The 19,550-nt window shown below is 51.7% G+C and overlaps 1 protein-coding gene across 16 annotated transcripts in view; it reads right to left on the bottom strand.

Moving 5' to 3' along the window:
• Positions 1 to 743: 743 nt before the first annotated feature.
• LOC100478758 (NHS-like protein 2) overlaps positions 744 to 19,550 on the bottom strand; it is a 122,709-nt gene continuing 103,902 nt past the window's right edge. For 5 of the 16 annotated variants that reach the window (XM_034649688.1, XM_034649685.1, XM_034649686.1 and 2 more), the window contains 6 exons: positions 16,170 to 16,297; positions 15,671 to 15,866; positions 13,709 to 13,840; positions 10,122 to 12,449; positions 8,294 to 8,426; positions 744 to 7,456 (listed from right to left, as the gene is read on the bottom strand). In XM_034649688.1, the coding sequence (XP_034505579.1) occupies positions 7,132 to 7,456; positions 8,294 to 8,426; positions 10,122 to 12,449; positions 13,709 to 13,840; positions 15,671 to 15,866; positions 16,170 to 16,172 (3,117 nt within the window). In that variant the 5' untranslated portion in view covers positions 16,173 to 16,297 and the 3' untranslated portion in view covers positions 744 to 7,131. Of the gene's footprint in view, positions 7,457 to 8,293; positions 8,427 to 10,121; positions 12,450 to 13,708; positions 13,841 to 15,670; positions 15,867 to 16,169; positions 16,298 to 19,353; positions 19,510 to 19,550 lie in introns of those variants that run through there. The other 11 variants (XM_034649682.1, XM_034649683.1, XM_034649681.1 and 8 more) reach the window with 5 other exon arrangements.

The raw sequence follows: 19,550 nt of genomic DNA, 5'->3' as shown, positions 1-19,550 counted from the left end.
TTGGCCCCTCTCCCTTCCCTTGTGAGCCTTCTAGGTTGTTCCCAGCTCGGTTGTGTCTTTTTGGAAGAACAGCCCGGTATTGTCAGGGGATGGGAGCGAACGTAGGGCCTGGGGAGACAAGGATGCCGGCTGCGGGGCCCTCAGCTTTACATGCATGGGCCAGCGGGGGACAGAGAACAAAGCTCCTTTCGGATGCGAGTTGACCCTGAAATACAGCCGTCACTACGTCCATGGTGGGATCGTACCCTTTTTGAGGGATGGAAGTGATCTGGGCTACATCTGGTCTGTGCTTTTTTTGCCCCCAGCCCAGACTCACTCTGGTCTGCTCTGCTGGATGGCTTAATTGAGCCAGAGAACAAAGAGGGACTGCGTGCCCTGAGCACAGTTGCTATGGCAACCTCCCTCTCAGGAGCCTGGCAACGGCTGCCCACTTCACCAGAGAACCGCCTCCTTTGCGGCCCCTTGGTGCTTCCAGCAGCAGTCGTATTCGAGTGCCCAAGACGAAGTCCTTGAACACCAATTACCTGCCCACGTAGCTTGGGCTCACCGCTGGGTGGGCCAGGTTCCTGTGAGACACCGTGTCCTGCATTATCAGCTTTGGGCTCTCAGGGATTTGTGAGAATCAAACCCCCTGTGTGTGGGCCCCACACTTGTGTGGTCAGTGACGCAGGCTCACGACCTGGGCTTGGTGTCTGAATAAAGGCATCACTGCTACAATGAAAACCAGAGAGTGAAACAGAAAATGATTTTTAACAGAACTTGTTTATTTTGAGAAGACACAAACAACTCTAGCTATATAAAGAATACACTTCAATTGCTGGTAGCAAGCCAGTATGGAATGCTTAAAAAGAAAGAAAGAAGAAAGAAAAAGAAAGAAAGAAAGAAAGAGAAAAATCCTTTGTCATATCACCCAACAGAGGGCTTCCTTCCATCTTGTGTTAGAATTCTAAAAAAGACTGGGATGATGATAGCTCCTAGTTTCTGCTGCTTCTTGAAATTTTTACCCAGGGACACTTCTCATCACTGGGGGGAATGGCCTTATCTCAGCCCTCCAGTCTAGGGTACTGGTCAGTACATTCCTGTCTTCTTAAGCGTGTCGCTGGCACTCAGTAAGCACTGCCAGCTGACGCAACAAAAGTCTGTCTCCTGACCATGCACAGTAGGACTAGTCCGTCCTCCTTCCTTTCTGGGCCTCATGTGTAAAATGAGAGGTTGGTCCCCTTCGGTTCTAACATTCCGTGACTACAGATAAATATGGAAATAAGAGAAATACAACAACCTCGAAATAAGAAATATTCCCCAAAGTAAGCTTTGGAGTCAGTAGAAAAGAGTAGCAATGAAATATAATAAAAAGAATAAAATTTTACCTACTAGCCAGAGTAAATATATCTCATTTAAAAATTAATGAAAATATTTGTCATTTACAGTTGATCGGGAGAGGTAAGAACATCCAGATTGATATTTCTTCACCATCATACATACGGAGGAGGAAATGAGTTTGGGGTGACTTATACAATGAACACAATGCCGCGTCCACATGCATAACATTTTATAAAATTGGACATTAAAAACAAAGCTGAACACCACGTAAGGAATAAGTTCCTATGAAGCTTGGCATTAAGGAGAAGCTGAGAGGGGTTAACTGGTTGTTCCAGTTCATATTTTGTCGGTGAATTTGTTGATATCACATTCCACTATGTAGGCAAAAATCTGAAAATCAGAGCCCTCGTAGAGAACTGCCACCGCGGTGAAGAAGATAGGTACTGAAGGGTTGGCAATACCAAACGAACAGAACACTTCTTCCTTTTTCCTATTCGTGAAGTACAAACAAATTTAACCCCAAACAGGCCAGATGTCCTGGCTAGGTCAAATCAAGGGTTTTGCAGGTTAAGCAAGTAGTTGATTCAATCATTTCTCAACACCAAACAAATGAATACTTGACCAACATGACAACATACATCACTTGGCCAAACACTGATCGCTCTAATGACTGCAGAAACGACGGGAAAGGCTGGAACCATTTGGACAGTCGTGGCTATAATGATTCAGGGCCTTGAAGAAGTAACATCACTGGAATACACACAATACACACACAGACACACACACGCGAGCGCACGCACACACACACATATTCCAGGGCTGCTGCTGCTGCTGCTGGTTCTGAGATCACACTCTGAGAACCACCGGCCCCGATTTTGGGCTTTGCTGAACAAACATATATATGTATTTCACACAACCCATTCCTTATGCAAATGTATTTTTGCTACACTTATTAAAAGCGCCTCAAATATTTGTCACTAACCATTTACTACTGTATGCCTATATAAGTGTGTTTCAGAAAATTCTAGAACTTTATTTCATGTCATTGTTTAAATTATAATTCTTGCCACCCTTTGATGAAGGCAGCTGTTTGTACCTCTTCCCCACTCTCTTGTCCTCTTAAATCCCTAATATCTTCGTGACTTATAGCTGAAACACAAGCAAAGGCTTTGGAGGGACTGCGTGCTCTGGCAGAGATCTGGGGTCTCTCACACCAGGCTGACGTGATAGCACAAAACATAAATAAGGGCAGGGGAAGCAGAAGCTTGTGTTCAGCAAAGTTGTACCTCCGGGAAGTTTAATAATCACCACGAACACCGGGCGACCGACATCGGTCACACATTGATTGGATGGTTTCACCTTTCACGAACAGGACGCAATCTCACAAACTTTAACTCCTTGTGTTCTTTTACTAAAATGATTAGTATGACTTCCATTTGTGTAAAACTGTTACTGTCCAATATGAATGATCTCGACCTTCTCAGTGGCTTTCAGGAGCCATTTCCAAGAGTCTTTTGGTAAATGTGGTCCCTTGGTCCCTTGCCCAAGAGGACAGCACTGGGGATCAGGACTGTGCAGCCAACCACCAGCAATGTAGGAAAATAATTCCAGGAGGCTAAGGTATTTTCTATATTCTGGAATTAGCTGTCAGGGAATTTGGTCTTTCGGTGGTGAAAAATACACTTCGGCAGCTAACTGGTGCCTAACATTCTACAAGTAGAACTTCAATTCTTTTGGCTTAAGGCTTTTCCCCTGTTACAATGCACAGCGGCCCTCAAAAAAGGTAGCATTAAGTCTTACAATGTCAAAGTAAAGGACTTCATCCCTTTCCTGAGAGCACGTTTTTCTGAGTGAGGAGAACAAACCAGGAGGCACTCAGGAGACTTGGCGCTGGGAGCCAAGGTCTGGGGAACGTGGAGCAGAAGGAGGAGAGAGAGGATCCCAGTGGCAGGCCTCCAATTCATTCACGACCATGCTGAAGGGCTGCCCCTGTCTGCATCCCCACCAACGTGGGGCCTAACTTGCCCCTCGGAGCAGGTTGCTTGGAAACCAGCCAAGTTTTCTGATCATATTGAAGGCTCTTTGATGTACAGGCATAGAAAGGCTGAGAGCAATGGAAAAAGAGATGGTAATAAAATATTTGGTACACTGGCCGATAGGGAGTTATCGAAGGAACCACACTTGTGCACAGGGAGAAGGTAAACTGATAGTTACAGAGTGCAAAGTGCAGGGCTGGGACGAGGGTAAGGCACGTGCGTGGCCCCGAGAGCGTGCGCTTCGTTCACCTCACGCTAGTCCTGGCCCTGGCAGATCCGATTCAAGTGAAAGCTTACTACCGTGTTACACGCTCGGTGAGGATGCAAGGCTGCAGCGGTGAGGAGTGCAGCCCTGGCCTTGAACTCGTCTTTTCTCAGGGGATAGTTTGTTTCTGAGGAAGAGGGCAGGTGCAGGGACACATCTGCTCAGACAGGTAGGTGCAGCGGGATCACAACCTGATCCGCGTCGTCTAGAGAGTTAAGATGGATGTCCGGTGAAATGCGCATCGGAAGCCTTGTACACCCTCCTCCCTCTCTGCACACTCGAGGCAATGCCTTCAAACCAGCTGGTCGGCTTGTGGTCATTAGGCTACCGCCAACCATTTGGCTGCCTGCACTCCTGCCTCCTCAAAGGGATACAGGTCACGGGAGTTGGGGCTGAGGGACAAGTTAGGGCCCGGGGGGAGGCCCAGGCGAGAGATGAGGCAGGCAAAGGAAAGGGGGCACCAGAGAGGCTTCCTGTTGGACCAAGAATGGCCTGCTCTCTACCGTCAACACGTGAACCACAAATAGCAATGAACACCCACCGAGAGCAAGGCACTTTTAGCTACCCATTAACCAGTCCCGGCGATGACTCCCTCTGCTCGTGACTAGACGGACGTCAGGCTAGCAGAGCCCCCTGCGGCTACTGGCTAGAATCAGCAAACAAGAAGGATGGAATCAACTTGAATTGGAAGCCGACCTCCTGGGGCCAACTTCATTTCACTGGAACCCCTTCTGATTTCCGCCTTCACAACCTGGTACCGTTGTTATCTGCATGAGTAACAGTGGCAGTAGGAGGCTCTCCGAAAGCCTGCCTGGAGGGGCTTCCAGCCGGGCTTCTCCAGTCTTAGCACCAGGTGTGCAAGGCAGCAACCGCTGTGCTGTGTGCCTCAGTGGGAGACAGAGTCGCCGCGAGGATCATCACGGGGGCGAGAGAGGTTGAGTGTTAAGAGCAGGAAAGATGTTTGGTGTCATGGTCCTCGATGACTAACAAGTTCTACGGTTTGGTTGTTTGTTGGGGATTAGGTCCCTGCTGCAAAATATTAAAGGAATATTTCTAGTCCTTGGTGTTACCTCTGGCCATACGTCCACTGCCCCCAATCCTCTTGTGCTAATGGAAACACTGCTGGGCATTTGAGGGCCATAATAAAGATGCAGAAGATAAAAATCCCAGGTACACAGACTACCAGAGAGGAAAGTAAGACTCAAGGTAACGTTAAAACATAAAAGTGTCTGGGCATTCAGTTTTAGAAACTTTTGGGAAAACCATCAGAGATAGCAAGGTGAGGGGAGAGGTGAAACCCACTGGAAGTAGCAAACGAGAGAAGCTTCCAGAAAAAAATCAGCAGCAGTAACAAATCCTATACTATGTGAGTCTCATATTCGGCTTCAGAGTTCAGCTGTTCAAAGTGGTTCCCAAGGAGAAGGCCCTGGCAGCCTTTCACTTTTGTTAGGCCAAAGCACAAACACCCCTTCATTTCCCTACAGAGGAAAATGTTTCTGTCTTTTGGAATCCTGAGTCTGGGGCAGACAAAGTGTGGCATTTATATATAAATTCAGGCCAGGAATGAGTCTATTTTATGTCAGGCAAACCCCCTGAAATTCGATCAGGACCTTCAAACCAAATAGTTGGAATGCTTTCGAAAGCAACTGGGTTCTCGCTGCTTATTACTTGTAACTGGCCTCTGCCTAAACCAGGGGCAAGTGTGGATTGGGAAGAAGTTGGTGAGCCCGGCCTGTACTCAGAAGTCTAGCATTCAGAACTGTACTGACCAAGGGCCTAGGCTTAAGGCTTCTAAGCGAGAGGCCCAAGTCTCCTCAGCTCTCAGTGTAGCTTTTTAGCTGCTCTGTCTGCTAGAGTGTGGGCAGTGGAGCTAAGAGCTTGCTTCTCATTGGTGAGCAATGCGACCTATCAAAATCAAGATCTGCTTGTCTCTGGGGCAGTTTCTGCATCCTCCAGGAGGTTGGCCAATGAATCCGTTGAGGGGGGGGATGGTGGTGAAGGAGGAAGGGGTCCAGGAAGCAGGCTACAGTTGCATTTGACTTTTCTTTTCCCTTCTTGGGAACATGGACAATTAACCCTCCATTACTGGGCAGCCAGTTTTTGTTCAATGCATTGTCTGTTTTTCTCCCCCAACCTCCCAGAAACCAGACATATGAAAATCAGATGAATCACTGCTCTTGCCCTGCTTAAAAAATTGAACTGACAACAAGAGTTAATGCCTATAAGCTTGTGTGTGTGTGTGGGGGGGTCACAGGGATTGTTCTGGGGCTCTGTCAGCATCCTATTTTCCCCAGCCCCTCCACTCCCCCACAGCACAGTTAATTGAAAGTTGGTCACACGGTGGAACCTAAATGGCAAAAAAAAAAAAAAAATAGCCCTTTTTTTTCTTGTGTTATGGGCCACAGCAACTTGCAAGGCAGCCTTTTACGTTTTGGATAAATCCTTCTTAGTCCATACATTCTTGGTTTTGAAACAGAGTAAGACTTCCTTTAACCAAAACAAAAGCAACCACAAACCACAATCTAAACTGAATGGAGGTGGACAAGTTACACTTACTTTCTCTCCTCCTTGAGCCTTTGATGATGCTGTTCCTTCAGCTAATTACTTCCTGTAATGAAGGTTATATGCAAATGAAACAAGAGTTCTTAGAATGCAGCATGAACTGGGCACCGATCCAAGCTATCGCTGTTGACAGACACTTGAAGAATCTCAGGGCGCACGCACGAGTCACCTCAGAGAGATCTGAGAGAACGCATGGCTGCCTCGTTTGTTGGCTGAATTTGGTCCATCCAAAGCAACCCAGTCCTGACATTTCCTAGCTAAAGGGGGTGGGGTCTTCATGTTTATTGAAACTCATCACCCTGTTCTCCACGTAGACAATCAAACTGAAAAGGCATGAATTGCAAGACAGAGTCACATTCATATTTTGCATGACAAAAGCCAGCCAATCAACCCCATGCTGAAATAAGTGTACACCCGTGAGCCCCTCTGGGGGGGCAGTCGGAGAGCTAGACTGTGGTTGAAGAGGTCTCAGGGGCTTTCTGCTTCTCCACACAGGGCCATCAAGGCCTTGCCCGGAAAGTGACTAATGGGCAATGGCACCCTACGACCCCTAGTTTTGGCAGCCCCAGTCGGCTTTCACACTGTGCCCCTCAGTGACAGGAGTCAGGGATGGAGCAGCCCGGTCAGTGACCGAAAAGGTGGCACAGGTGCCCTTGTGCCTGAGAATTTCTCCTCAGGGCACAGCACTGGGGGGAAAGAAGGAGAAAATCGGTAGTCAGTAATGGCAAGATTGTTAAGCATGGAAACGGAAAATGTCCGAAGGTGATTAAAGTGCCCGTTGATTTTAGTTCTCGGTCGAGTTGCCTTTCTCCTGATGTCCAGAGGGTGAATTAATGGAAAGGACATGTAGGCTCTTTTGTTATCTCCACAACTCCTTTTTAAAACCCTTTCTCTTCCCCTTCGTCTACTCACGTTTAGTAACTAAACCCTGTTTGCTGAGCCCAGGACTTAGGTACTGGGGTGATCAGTGGTTTCGTAGTCTTTTGAAAATTGTGCAATAATTCTCCGAGCCAGTGGGTTAGTGGTCTTCAGCAGTTCGGCTGCTGAGGGGCGGGACTTTGGAGTTGCCTTGCTTCCCTTCTTCTGTAGCAAGGCCTTGAAATCATCGTTTCTGCCAGCATCAAGGTTGGCACTGCCGCTTGACCCCGCAGAGGCAGCTGACTCACTGACTGGAGAATCGGCTGTGTTCTTTACCGGTGAATGGGAGCTTGGTCTGCTGCCGCCGGCAAAGGCCTCCCCGGGCTCTTTCCAGCCAAGCAGCTTTCTTTTGGACCTAAATAAGACAAAGTTTGCTTTGAGTGAATTCAATGCGGCAGACATTTCCTAATACTTCATATAACCTCATGAAGGCCGGTGACATGATCTGGGAGCTTCTACACAGCAGCCTTGCAAGCCACTGCGCTAACCAGCTCGCTTGCTCTCGCTCTCTCTCTCTCACTGCTAAGTCCTCAGAGTTCCCTGTCTGGCTCCCTGCCTCTACCCTCCTTTCCGTGCCCATAGCTGGAGGGCCTGCAGGCTCGACCCTGCCCTGGTTCTGGGACCGAGGAAGAATTTAAGGAGTCAAGGCTAGCAGCTCAGTGACTCTGACTCAAGACGGCCTGAGGGCTGATCGTGTTCTGAGCTGGCCCCCCTGCTGCTCTGCTAACTGGGCTCTTTCTGTTTTTTCTCACGGCCAGGCCTCTGCTCTGTGCCCCTGTCCAAAAACGGGGTCCCCGTCTGGCCCCCCCCTTTGCCCACGTTCCTGCTTTGATACCTGGCTCGGGGCGCCACTGCACTTCTTGCTAAGAGTTGTTTGGTACGAGGAATTCTGTGAAGGGTTAAATGTCTCTGTCTGTAGACAGAGCTGTGAGAGAGGAGAGAGCAGATGGAGCCACACTAGGCCGTGCGGTTGCTAGGAGACGAGGGGCCTCTCACTTGGCACCTGGTCCTCCCTTCCCAGCCCCTCCTCCACTTCACCCAAAGATGTCAGCGAATTGCATCTGTGAGGCCTCGGACTGCCGTTCACATATGTGGGTATCTGAACTCAGTCTCCCGTTTCAATTCTTGTGGCTGCTTAGAGGTCTCAAAAGGGAAGACATCTACAATAGGAATTAAGAAAATGGGTCTAGACCTGTGTATCACAGTAAACAAATCTTCCGTTGTGCGTGAAGCCACAAACACGTCATCATCATCTTCGGCGATCCATTCGGCTGTTTTATCACTGATGACACTTTTTTCTTCAGTGCTCGGTTCCATAGAGCTCCCTAGACATAAGAACCAGAAGGAATTAAATACTTTGACCACAATAGTTACAACAAAGCACATTTTCATATGAATCTCATTTGATGTTCAAAGCAACTCTGAAAGGGCTGCTGGGCAGAGACTCTTAATGTCTCCATTTTGCAGAGGAACACGGTGTTCAGAAGGCTAATGTTTCAGCCCAGCCGAGGTGGCCTGAGTGGTGAAAATCAGCATGGGTCCTTGTTTTCTCATCCCTGTTCCATTACAACAGGTTGCCTGGGCGTTCTCTTGCTTTGAATGCATCATTTTTAAAAAGTCAAAAAGCTGAGAGTAATGTAAAGCAATGACTCAACCAGTAGGTGGGAGCGGGACCTATCTGAATCTCAGAGGGATCCTGTGGAGTTTGACAAAACATATTCCAAAATTACCTGTGGCTTTGATTTGTTTGCATGTTCTGGTCTGTCTGATTTAACTCATGCTGAAAGTCCAAATCAGCTTAAGGAAGGTCATAAGATTTTTTTTTTAAAGATTTTACTTATGTATCTGAGAGAGGGAGAGAAAACAGGGAGGGGGGGAAGAGCGGAGGGGGAGGGAGGGGGACAAGCAGGCTCACAGACTCTGCACTGAGCAAGGAGCCTGACGACGTGATGTGGGGCTTGATCCCAGGACCCCGACGTCTCAGGATCATGACCCGAACAGAAACCAAGAGTCTGACGCCTAACTGACCCAGCCACGCAGGCGCCCCAGAAAGGTGATAAGATTTTGATGTTTGGTGTTAAGGGTTTGAAAAAGGACGAGAAACATGGATGGATGTGGAGGACAACATATTAAGTGAAACAGGCGGTCTACAAAAGACCAGTGCGGTGTGATTCCACCTACATGAGCTCCCTGGAGAGAGTCAAATTCATAGAGACAGAAAGTAGAAGAGTGGTTGCCAGTGGCTAGGAGGAGGGAACAGTGGTGAGTTATTATTTAATGGGTACAGACTTCAGGGTTGTGAGATGAAAAGTGCTCTGGAGATGGAGGGTGGTCGTGGTTGCACGGCACCGAGGACAAACGCAACAGTACTGAAGTATACACTTAAAACATGGTGAAGAGGGTAAGTGTCACGTGATGTGTATTTGACCACAATGGAAACAAAACAGGGACATAAAAAACAAAGACCCCAAAAAGGATGAGAAACATTATCTGGCCTAGTCTTATTGTCCTGGGAAGAGCCAGCCTCAAAGAATCCAAGCAAGTGAGTTCCCTTTCCTCCAGAAAGCACTACGAAAGGGTGCTGCTGGGAACCTAGGCCACGGTTTCAGAGGCCTGTGAGCCGGAGGCAGCAGCGGAACTCAGTCTGGGAGGGCGCAGGTCCCATGCGTGAGGGGGAGAGAGAGTTGGGGTGGGGGGATGTGTGCCTGACCAGGCAGACGCACTCCTAAGGTCCCGGGGTGCGGAGACCTAGTTTGATTTTCTTCTCTCAGTCCTGGGGGTTCCAGGGTGGACTGGCCCAAACTGGGCCTTGGAGAGCCACCCCTGCCTGGGTCGTTTCCAATCCCAAGGGCAGCGAGGCCTTTTTGGAAGAACCCCAGCCCTCGGGAGCTGCCTCCTACTGACCTGGTTGTGCTGGACTCAGGATCATTACTGGGGGGCATTTGCTTGTCTCTGGCTCTCCATGCGCACCCTCCTCTTTCCTGGGGTGGAAAGGAAAAGCCAGCAGACAGTTTACTAACCTAGAGGACTTGCCTCCCTTTCACCTTCAGCCTGCGGCGGTGAGGTCGTCCTCGTACCAGGAGACTGCAGGTGGTCACTGGTGGGGGGACCCTTGGCTTCTTCCTGCAGGGTGATGATGGGGCTGAGAGGCAGCCTCAGCTCAGCCCCGTGCGCCTCCATGTGAGCCGTGGGTGAGGTGAGAGGCAGGTATAGCACGCTGGGCTTTTTGGGGACGGGAGGTGGGATCTTGCCTTTCTTTCTCTCCACTTCTTCCTGGCTCTGGAGGCTGATTCTTTCAGGCAGGGCTCTCGCCTTGCGGCCCCTATCTTCCATAGTGCCCTGGGGAGGTTGCTGTGTTCCTGAGAAGAAAGCACCAGAGGAACTGGCAAAAGGTGTGAAAGGGAGAGAGGAGGGCAATGGCGGCTCCCCGGGGCTTCTGCCCTCAGGGAAGCTGGAGGGCTTTGGTTTCCGCACCACCGTGTAGATGTCTTGGGGGAGTGGTTGGGTGTGTTGAACTGAGCTCTTGGGGGTCATAGCCAAGGTCGGCGAGGTGAGTGGGCACTCCTCGGGGACGGATGGTGGCTTGTGGATCAAGCTCGGAGGCCTTCGGGCCACGGGGGGCTTCTCAGCTATGGGAGGTTTCACCCTTCTCTCTGGCAAGGTGAAGACTTCTGCTCCTGAGTCCTCAGCATAGTCCAGGCTCTCGACGTCATCTTCCGGCTCAGACTTGCTCACGGACCTCAGGCGCACAGAACGGAGGTCAGACTGAGTGACCATGGGCATAACGGGCTGGTTGGGGCTCGTTTTCTGGGCCAGCTTGGCCCCAAAATTTGTATCTGAGTGATGCCGGCTCACCTTGGTTTTGCTTCGGATGGAGACGCTCATCCCAGACAGATCCAGGTTGGCTGAAGAGGTCAACGGCAGGTCAAACGACAGCCGAGACTTGGAAAATTTCTCCATCGGCGAGGTCGGGGGTAGCGACGACTTCCTCTCAGGGACCACTGGGCGCACCCGGATGCTGCCAGTCAGAGGGGGCAGGTGGCCCAGCATCAAGGACATGGAGACGGTGGGTGTTGGTGTCTCTGACTGGCTGGAGTAGCCACTGGAGGGTGACATCAGCCCGGTGGGCTTTCCTGGGGAGGATACTTCCCTGGCCTCCACCTCGATGGAGAGTTGGGAAGGTGTCGTGGCTCTGGACATGGACGGGGAGGTGAGAGACTCTGAGCTGCCCTGAACCTGGGTGCACTCGACGACTGTGGTGCCAGTGGCAGTGCTGGAGCTGGACAAGGACTGGTAGGTGTCGCCAGACTTCCAGTCAGTAAGATACCAGTGGTGGGAGAATTGTGTACCTTCCGGATCTTTGAAGGTTGGCACAGCTGGGTGACCCTGAGCATCGGGGTGGGATGCGTGACGCCCTTGGTGTTCCAAGGAGAGGCAGAGGCTTCTAGGCCTCTGGTCCTTGGGCAGTGCTGACCCACCTTCTGGCAAGAGGGCCGGCTCATCTTTGACCAGTGAGACACTACGCATGGGTGGGGAAGGCTTCTTCTTGGCCTTCCGGAGTGAGATACTCCTGGATCTCTGCCTTCTGTGCTGGGCCTCCTGTTGGGAGCTAAGGGAGGCAATGTTGTCGGCACTGTTGCTGCCCTCAGAACTCGTACTGGCATAAGGCAGGGCACACGCCTCACTGGACTTCTGTTCCTCCTCGTAGTCCACATCCGTGGCACTCGAGTCCGTGGGCACAGATAGCGACCGCTCCCGGAACCTGCTGGCCCCCCCAGGGCCTGTCTCCAGCCTCGAGGTGCCACTGGGGAGAAGGCCGATCTTGGAGTGTCGCTCTGATGCTTGCTTTTGTTGAGTAGGGTGCTCAGAGTAGCCAGCCAACTCACTGCATCCTGCGGGGTCATCACGAGTGACAAAGAGGGCAGCGGCCTCCTTAGGAACTAGAGGCGGCAGCGCGTGCAGAGAGACCCAAGCATTGCCCGAGGAAGGATTTCTTCCATTTTCACCGACTCGATTGCTCTGGCTGGCGGCACTTGGAGTCATGTAGGTAAAAGTATCTCCCTTCCAGGAAGCAGAGAACGTCGACTCTGTCGGCCCGTTGCAGGAGCTGGGGACGCTGTACACCATTCCTACGCTCTCCATGCCAGGGGGGGTTGTGCCACCGCGCGCCCGGACAGGTTCTTCCGGGTCGCTAGAAGGACTCCTCAGTACCGGTGAGGTGAGATTTGGGCACTGCGCTTCCTGACCAACTGCAACTCTTCCATGCACACCTTCTGGGGCTGAACGGCTGGGCCTGATGTCTGAGGTGGTGGCGTGGGCCACGCTGCCTGCCGGCTTGTTGCTGTGACCTGGAGAAGGTAAAGACAAAGAGTTAGTGTGGCCGCCGGGGATCCCCCTCGAGGTCCTCCTCTCGAGACAGGAGCACCAAAGTTTTGCCAAGAAGCATCTGCCAACAGCTTGGTCAGGATTCCTTGGTTCCTCCTTCCCCTAGATGAGGATGCTGGGGAAGTTGGGTCCTTGCCCATCACCACACAGTGAGTCACGGGGTGCCTGCCCTTGGATTGTCCAGGAGGCTGCCAAAGACTTGCGGGCTTTAATGATTCCTTTTAGAGCTTGAGTGGCATGCGGGGCTACCTGGGGTTTTTCCCGCGCTTTCAGCCCAGGCTCATGAACCATCCCAGATGCTCCCGAGGGGTCTCATCTTGAGATGAGAGCAGGGGCTTTTGAACGGCTAAAGGATAGCGCGGTGGGACTTTCAGCCCCAGCAATGAATCTGGAGTATGCCACAGCTGGAATGTTCAGAGCCTGGTGGCATTTTTGGCACCAGGCAGTTTTTAGTTTGCCACACACGAGAGACTTAGGATGACCGACAGATGTGAGGAAATCATTCCAATGTTCAAAGTCCCCAAAGATTTTCTCATCTGCAGTAATCGTTACTGTCACATCATTGCTGCTGCTACAACTATGATAAATTTTTAAGAGCAGCCACCATTCATTGAACACCCACTACGTACCAGGCACGTGGTAGGCCAATTATATGTAACAGCTCTAATCCGCACGACGCCTCTGCCAGCTTGGAATTATTATCCCCAATTTACAGATGAAGGCCCTGAGGCTCAGAGAGGTTATACAAATTAGCCAAGGCCTCAGGGTTTTAATAAGTGGAGAGGCCAGGACTCGCATCCACATCTCTCTGGTCTGTGCCCTTTGGCTGACTTCCATTTACTGGCAGTAATGGTTCTGTTAGCATGGTGCTTTTCTCGATGATTCCTGCCTCGATCTATTTGCCTAAATCTGACACATACGGCTATATTCCATGGAGAATGAGAAACAATAACATAATGAATTTATTAGCCTGGGAGACCTGCTTTCCATATTCAGTTGATGCCCTTGACAAAGGGCCCTCGGTTATCCTTAATTACCACATCAGCTTTTTTTTTTTGGACATCCAAAGCCTCCCCTCGCCTCTTTCTCTCTCACACACACACACACACACGCGCGCGCGCTCTCTCTCTCTCTTTCTCTCTCTCTGAATTATTCCTGGGAGGCAGGGCTGGTGGAAGTGAACAAGGGGAAGGGTCTGGGGCATCAGCTGTGGTGGGGTCACCTTGGTCTCGCTGGGAAAAGTTAGAGAATCCAATAATGGTCCGCCTCCGCCTCAGGGTGGATTTGGGGTTCACGGCTGTCTCTGTGTTAAACAACGAGTGTCGCAAACTTGCGTGTTTATCAAACTGCTGCCCTGTAGCCAAAATAAAGACACTTGGGTGCATCCTGGTTTCTGTTTACAGCACATTGGAAATTGGTCTGAGGTGCACAGAAGGAATGATGGCAGTAGCAATGGGCATGAACAGAGTCCAGGCAAGTGGCCCTTCTTCCTCATCCCTCCCAATTCAGCCCCCCGGGCACCCACGGCCCCAGGACAAAATGATGGCTTTCAAAGGTCGCACTGGGTCACCTGCACCGGGGTCCTAGGTGGCCCCGAGCCAGGGCTTTCAACCCTGGCTGCATAACAAAACTAACTGAGCAGCTTTTGAAACCCTGGTACCTGAACCCCATCAAGGACACTTCAATCTCTGGCTGTAGGGCCCCAGGAGAAGCATTTTCCTTGAACTCCCCGGGTGATTGATCTTTCAGATGCACAGCCTGGGGTGAGAACCACTGGTGTAGAGAGACAGGTTGAGACTAGATGTTGCTTGATTGTAATCGTTTCTCAAAGAAAGCCTTTGTATGGGCCAGTAAGGACAGGGCCTCCAAGAAGCTGCCCCACTGGCCCCCCACCATCCAGAAAGCAGCCTGTTAGTCTGTCCTCCAGTCACCTGATCACATTTTATCAACGTTCACCCCTGTGTAGTGATCGAGCTCTGTTTCTCTTGAAACACTGGGTCAGTCTTTGCTCCAGGGGGAATTGCTGGGGCAGGGGTGGGGTGAAGCACTCTGCTCCCCACGCTGTCTCTCATTCCATAGTGGCCTCGGGCTCACCAGACCCTCCCCGCTCAGCCCCATGGCTGCATAGGTACCCACTCCCCACCCTGGCCCCAGCAAGTGGCTCTGCTGGCAAAACTCAGGGCCAGGCTCCTCGAGAGTAAGGTGGAAGTTTAAATACCAAGCGCCTGCCGTCACGTGGTGAGTCTCTCTTCCCGGCCCTCACTCCTCTCGGTACATCTCCCTAGGCTCTGAGTTCTGCCTCTGATTTGCTGGGATGTTGCTGGTGGCGCTGAATGACCCCATGTTCGGGGAGCACTACCACACGTGGCCAGACCTGTCCTCATCGCCTTCAGCAGCTTTCTCCACTGGACCAGTAGCCAGTGCTGGCTCCCAGGGGGCCTCTGGTCCCTTTAAGTTAGGAGGGCTTCATGTCGGCAGGTCGCTGGCCCTATCTCCTTCTGAAATGACTGATTCTTCTCCCCTTCCACGTACAGCTGGTGCAGTGTGGAGCATGGAAGAATAATGGGCATGGTCTAGGGCGCCCCGTGTCCCCAAAGTCACAGCCAGCTGAGCCGCATTTGCTTTGGTCTCTTTCTATTACTTCCCTTCTCAAACACTTGTCGCACAAGGTGAAGACGCCCACCTCCCTAGCAGACGGAGCATCTACTTGAAGTGCCACGAGGCCCTGGCTCTGTGTTCCGGTGGGACCTTCCCTTTGACCACCAGCACTACAGACCTCACACTTCCGATCCGACTCCTATCTGTGTGCTGCAAACCCGGCTTCCAGCACAAGATGTTCTCTCTCCCCAAACCAAACCTAACTCACAAACTTTAGGTTCCCATGGACGTTCCGAAGAGCACACACGTTCACAGAGGCCTAGCGTTTTCTGTTAAGAGGAATTTGTTTGCTATCAGATGGGCTCAGTTAGCATGGCAGTGCCAGCAGAGAGTGAAGAGAGAGCAGCCAGAGCCCCCTCGCCTGCATGCCTCCATTCCCCAGCGAGAGCCATGACCTTGGAAGTGCAGGGTGAGCCAGCAGCAGAGAAAAGTCTTGCTCCCTCCCCCAGCGCCCAGTGCATTTGGAGAGGATGGTCTGTAGTTGGCATGGAGGGAAGCAAACAGAGGTGGGGCTGAGCAACTCTACCAGAGATGTTGATGGGCACAATGTCAGAGTGCGTGGAGCAAGGTTGAAGCCACCGCTTCTCCTCTAGGATGGGCAGAGGGGAGGGGCTATTCCAGGCAGCTTGCTTGTCGGCTGTGGTAGACAGGCTCAGGGAGGCCTCAGGGGCCCTCACACCCTGGGTGGTAGTCTCATCCTCGCTCAGCTGCCGTTTTGTAGGCTGTTGGGAAAGAAGGTGATGGGAAGGCTGTGCTCCCGACGAGATGAGCCGTGCCTCCGGGATGGCTGACTAGACAGATGGTCAGAGGCTTCGTCTGGGAGGCGGGAAAGTGTGGACGGGCTGACAGGCCAGACACCTGCTGTGTACGGCCCATCTCGGCAGGGTCTCAGGGTAGCTCTGCTGGCGAGCAGAGGTGAGCAGCAGCTTCCGGTGGGTACGGTACGCAGCTCGAGGTCCCCTGTCATGAGCGCATGGAGAGCTCTGCCATGCTGGCTCTCACAGGTGGGGGAAGAGTCAACTCACCATCAACACAAACTCCAGACGCCTGCCAGCCTGGGACCTTGGGCTAGGGGTGGGCTCAGGGGCCTCATCAGCAGAGCGGAAGGTCTGCCCCAGAAGTCTGGCCTCCGAGTACTGTTCCTCATATTCTTCTGAAAAATAGCACAGCGGATACACACTCTAGGGGGCCGTGGCCACTCACTGGGCTGGGAGAGGGCCGCAAGCTGGGGCTCCTGCTCTAGCTGCCAGGCCTGACTTGCCTTGTTTCTTTACGGTTTGGCCTGGCATCCAAGCCTCTGGCTTTGGACACGGAAAAATGCCTACTTCCCAGGACTACGAGGGCCGAGGAGAAAAGAGAGTCGATAGAGCCGAGTTGCGCTGGTTCTGAGACCAAGCTGCTGTCTTGACGGCCCCACCTCAGATGTTCAACTTAGAGGAGAGGCTCGGGGTGCAGACACCTTTTGCTACTTCACGCTGCAAGGTCCTCTCTCTGAAGCCCTGCAGCTCCTCGGGTTTCCTGCAAGCCTACCAGGGAAAGGAGCTGTGTGAAGCACAAAGAAATCTGCACTGTGAAGTCCAATGTGGAGTGCTCCCTTGGATCTCGAAGACTGTCATCTGAGCCTCCGAGGGCCTGGTTCCCTGCACCTTAGTCCCACTGTGGGTGGTGTCAGGCCCAGGGGGGCTAAGGGGAGGGAGAGGGAAGGCAGAGGTAGTGGCAGAGAAGGAAGGAGAAGTTGAGGGGCATTGTCAGTGAATAAGAGGGATGCACAAGATTTGAATGGGCTTCACTGAAGTGATGAGTTTGATGAGTAGATGAGGAACGTGAGAGAACAGAGAACCAACAGGGGTGGAGCTCTCTGCACATCTGAACAGAGACTTTAAGACTCATAGAAACTTGGAGTCTGGGGAGCCTCAAAAGTTCTCTGGCCCAACACCCCCTTCTGGGCTCAGAGTTCCTCCTCAGCAGCCCTTCTAGATGCTTCTTCAGCCTCCACACAGACCTGCAGAGAAGGGGAGCAGCCTTCCTCCCAAAGCAGATCATTCCTTCCAAGGACAGTTGGGGCTGCCAAGCATGGCAGGAAAGCTCTTCCTTATCTCGAGGTGAAATCTGCCTCCCTCTAAGTTTCTTCCACCCACAGGTCCTAAATCTGCCCGTGGTGGCAACACAGAGCACACTGACTCCTGTTCTGCATGGCAGCTCCTCTTTTATCTGAACACAAGGCTCACGGTGTCCCTTGGGATCTTGCTTCTCCGAGGTCATCATCACTGCCCTGGCAAGAGAGGCGGGGGTTTTGGCTGGAGTCCAGTTGGGTGGCCCAGCTACCATTTTTTACTTGCCATAAGAGTTAACCTTCATTGGTATGGATAAACAACAGCTGACAAGTCTTCTTTTCACACTTAACGTTCACTCAACAAATGCCCACTGAACACCTTTTGGGGATCCAGCTCTGTGCCGGGTGCTTCTGGAAACACAAGGGTACTAAGAGATGCGATTCTTTCTGTCGAGAAGCTTGGTCTGGTTAGGTGGACAAACGATAAGCCCAGGACTAGTAGGTGAATGAGAAATGAATGAACAAATGAAAGAAAAAGAGGTTCAGAACTATACAAGTCCTCTGGAGCTGGATGGCCCAAGGTGGCTGGCGGGAGTGCTCATGAAGGGAATGAGCGAAGTAGAACTAGTGTTAAAGGGTTTCGAATGAGGTAAGAAGAGAACCGTGAAGAAAGTGTAAGGATTGGAGGTGGGAAGACACTGAGGAAGGACTTCTGGGCCTGGAAGAGAGGCCTCAGTGGGACAGCGAGTGGCCGGAGTAGGAACAGAGCTTGCAACTACCACTGAGATTTTATTTGTATGAATTACCTCATGGAGGTATAACTCACCTACAGTAAGGTGTACAAAGCTTCAGTGCACAGCTCAGTGCATTTTGACATATGCATGTCCCTTGTAACCTTCGTCCAGATACCGTAACACCCCCGTTGTCTCTCTCACAGCACTGAGTTTTAATCTCTTTGCCACTTACAGTGCCTAAATCCCTCTGGTCAATGTGTATGGTTTTTGTATTGTAAGGTCCTATCAGCAACCGCACTGTTTTCCCCTTTGTGTTAACTTTAATATTGTGCCCAGCTAAGCCTGTGTTCCAAAGGACACGTTCCAGGAGTTGTCGGTGCATCTTATTGGGGTCTCTCCAGCTGCAAGATACTCTTGCTGAGCGGGTTATGTACCATTTTTAATTCTCACAAAACTGTGCCTCGTGGGGAACTGGAATCTCACTTTAAAGATGGCTGATTCATCTGAAGCTTCGGGTAATCTGCATAATGTCCCACAGCTAGTTAGGTGTGGGAAGGGAATGAGATTCTAGCTCTGTCTGATTTCAGAGTCTGGGTTTTCTCCCTCTGCCTGGTGCATGCAGTCTGACTGCTCAGGTCCCGTGACTGGGCTATTTGTCCGGGTCGTGTGGACCCGGCTTTGTGTACACCGTGCTCATGTATCTACTCCAAAGACACTGGGCTGGGAGTTGGGGATGAGGAGAGCTCTGGGTGCTGTGTATCGGGCTTACTTTTTTTTTTTTTAAGTAGGGTCCATGCCCAACATGGAGCCCAACGCAGGGACCGAACCCACAACCCTGAGCTCAAGACCTGAGCTGAGGTCAGGAGTGGGACGCTCCAGCTCAACTGACTGAGCCACCCAGGTGTCCCTATCTGGCTTACTCTGATGAGGCAGTAGCTCCCCAGGAGACACACGGACAGGTTGTGGCAAAAGCAGAGTGGGTGAAGCCCTGAGGGGGAGACCCTGCAGAAGCCTCCATTGTCCTTGGGTGCAAGGACTCCAAAGGCATGGGCGACGTGGCAAGAGAGGGTCTAGAAGGTCTGTGAGCCCACCCCGTGGGAGTCTCTCACCCAGTTCCCTTTGTAAATGGTTTGACCATTGCCCTGCTTCTGCCTCTGCCCTTTTTTCCCAGTGGCCTCCTGAACTGAAAAATAAGGGGGCGGGGGTGGGGGGGTGGCAAGTAAACAGCCTGAGAATTCGAGCCATCTGGAATCGTTCAGTCTGGAAGGTGGGAAAATGTGTGTTTTGTTTTTCAGTGGGGTTTAAACTGTTCTCTCTTTTTTCTTCTCTCGCTGGTCCCTGTCCTCTTTCTTCTTCGCCTCCCTCCAGCCGCTGCGCATCTCGCCTGTGGGCTCCGGCCGCAGCCCCCCTCCCTCTCAGTACCTTGCAACAGGCTCTGGAGATTGAGCTGCGCCTCTCGAAGCAGCTCCTCTACACTCGGGGGCCTGCCCGAGGAGAGGAACACGTTCACTGGCTGTCGCCATGACGACCTCGAGTGGGCAGTCGCTGTCGCATTTTCCCGACCCGAGTTAGCTGCAGCTAGGGAAGGAGAGAGTCAGTGAGAGGCGCAGGCGGGGGGG

This window comes from Ailuropoda melanoleuca, chromosome X (genome assembly GCF_002007445.2).
Source record: "Ailuropoda melanoleuca isolate Jingjing chromosome X, ASM200744v2, whole genome shotgun sequence".
Classification (NCBI taxonomy): Eukaryota; Metazoa; Chordata; class Mammalia; order Carnivora; family Ursidae; genus Ailuropoda; species Ailuropoda melanoleuca.
The sequence above is the reverse complement of the archived record's forward strand: the minus strand, read 5'-3'. Positions and strand labels throughout refer to the sequence as shown.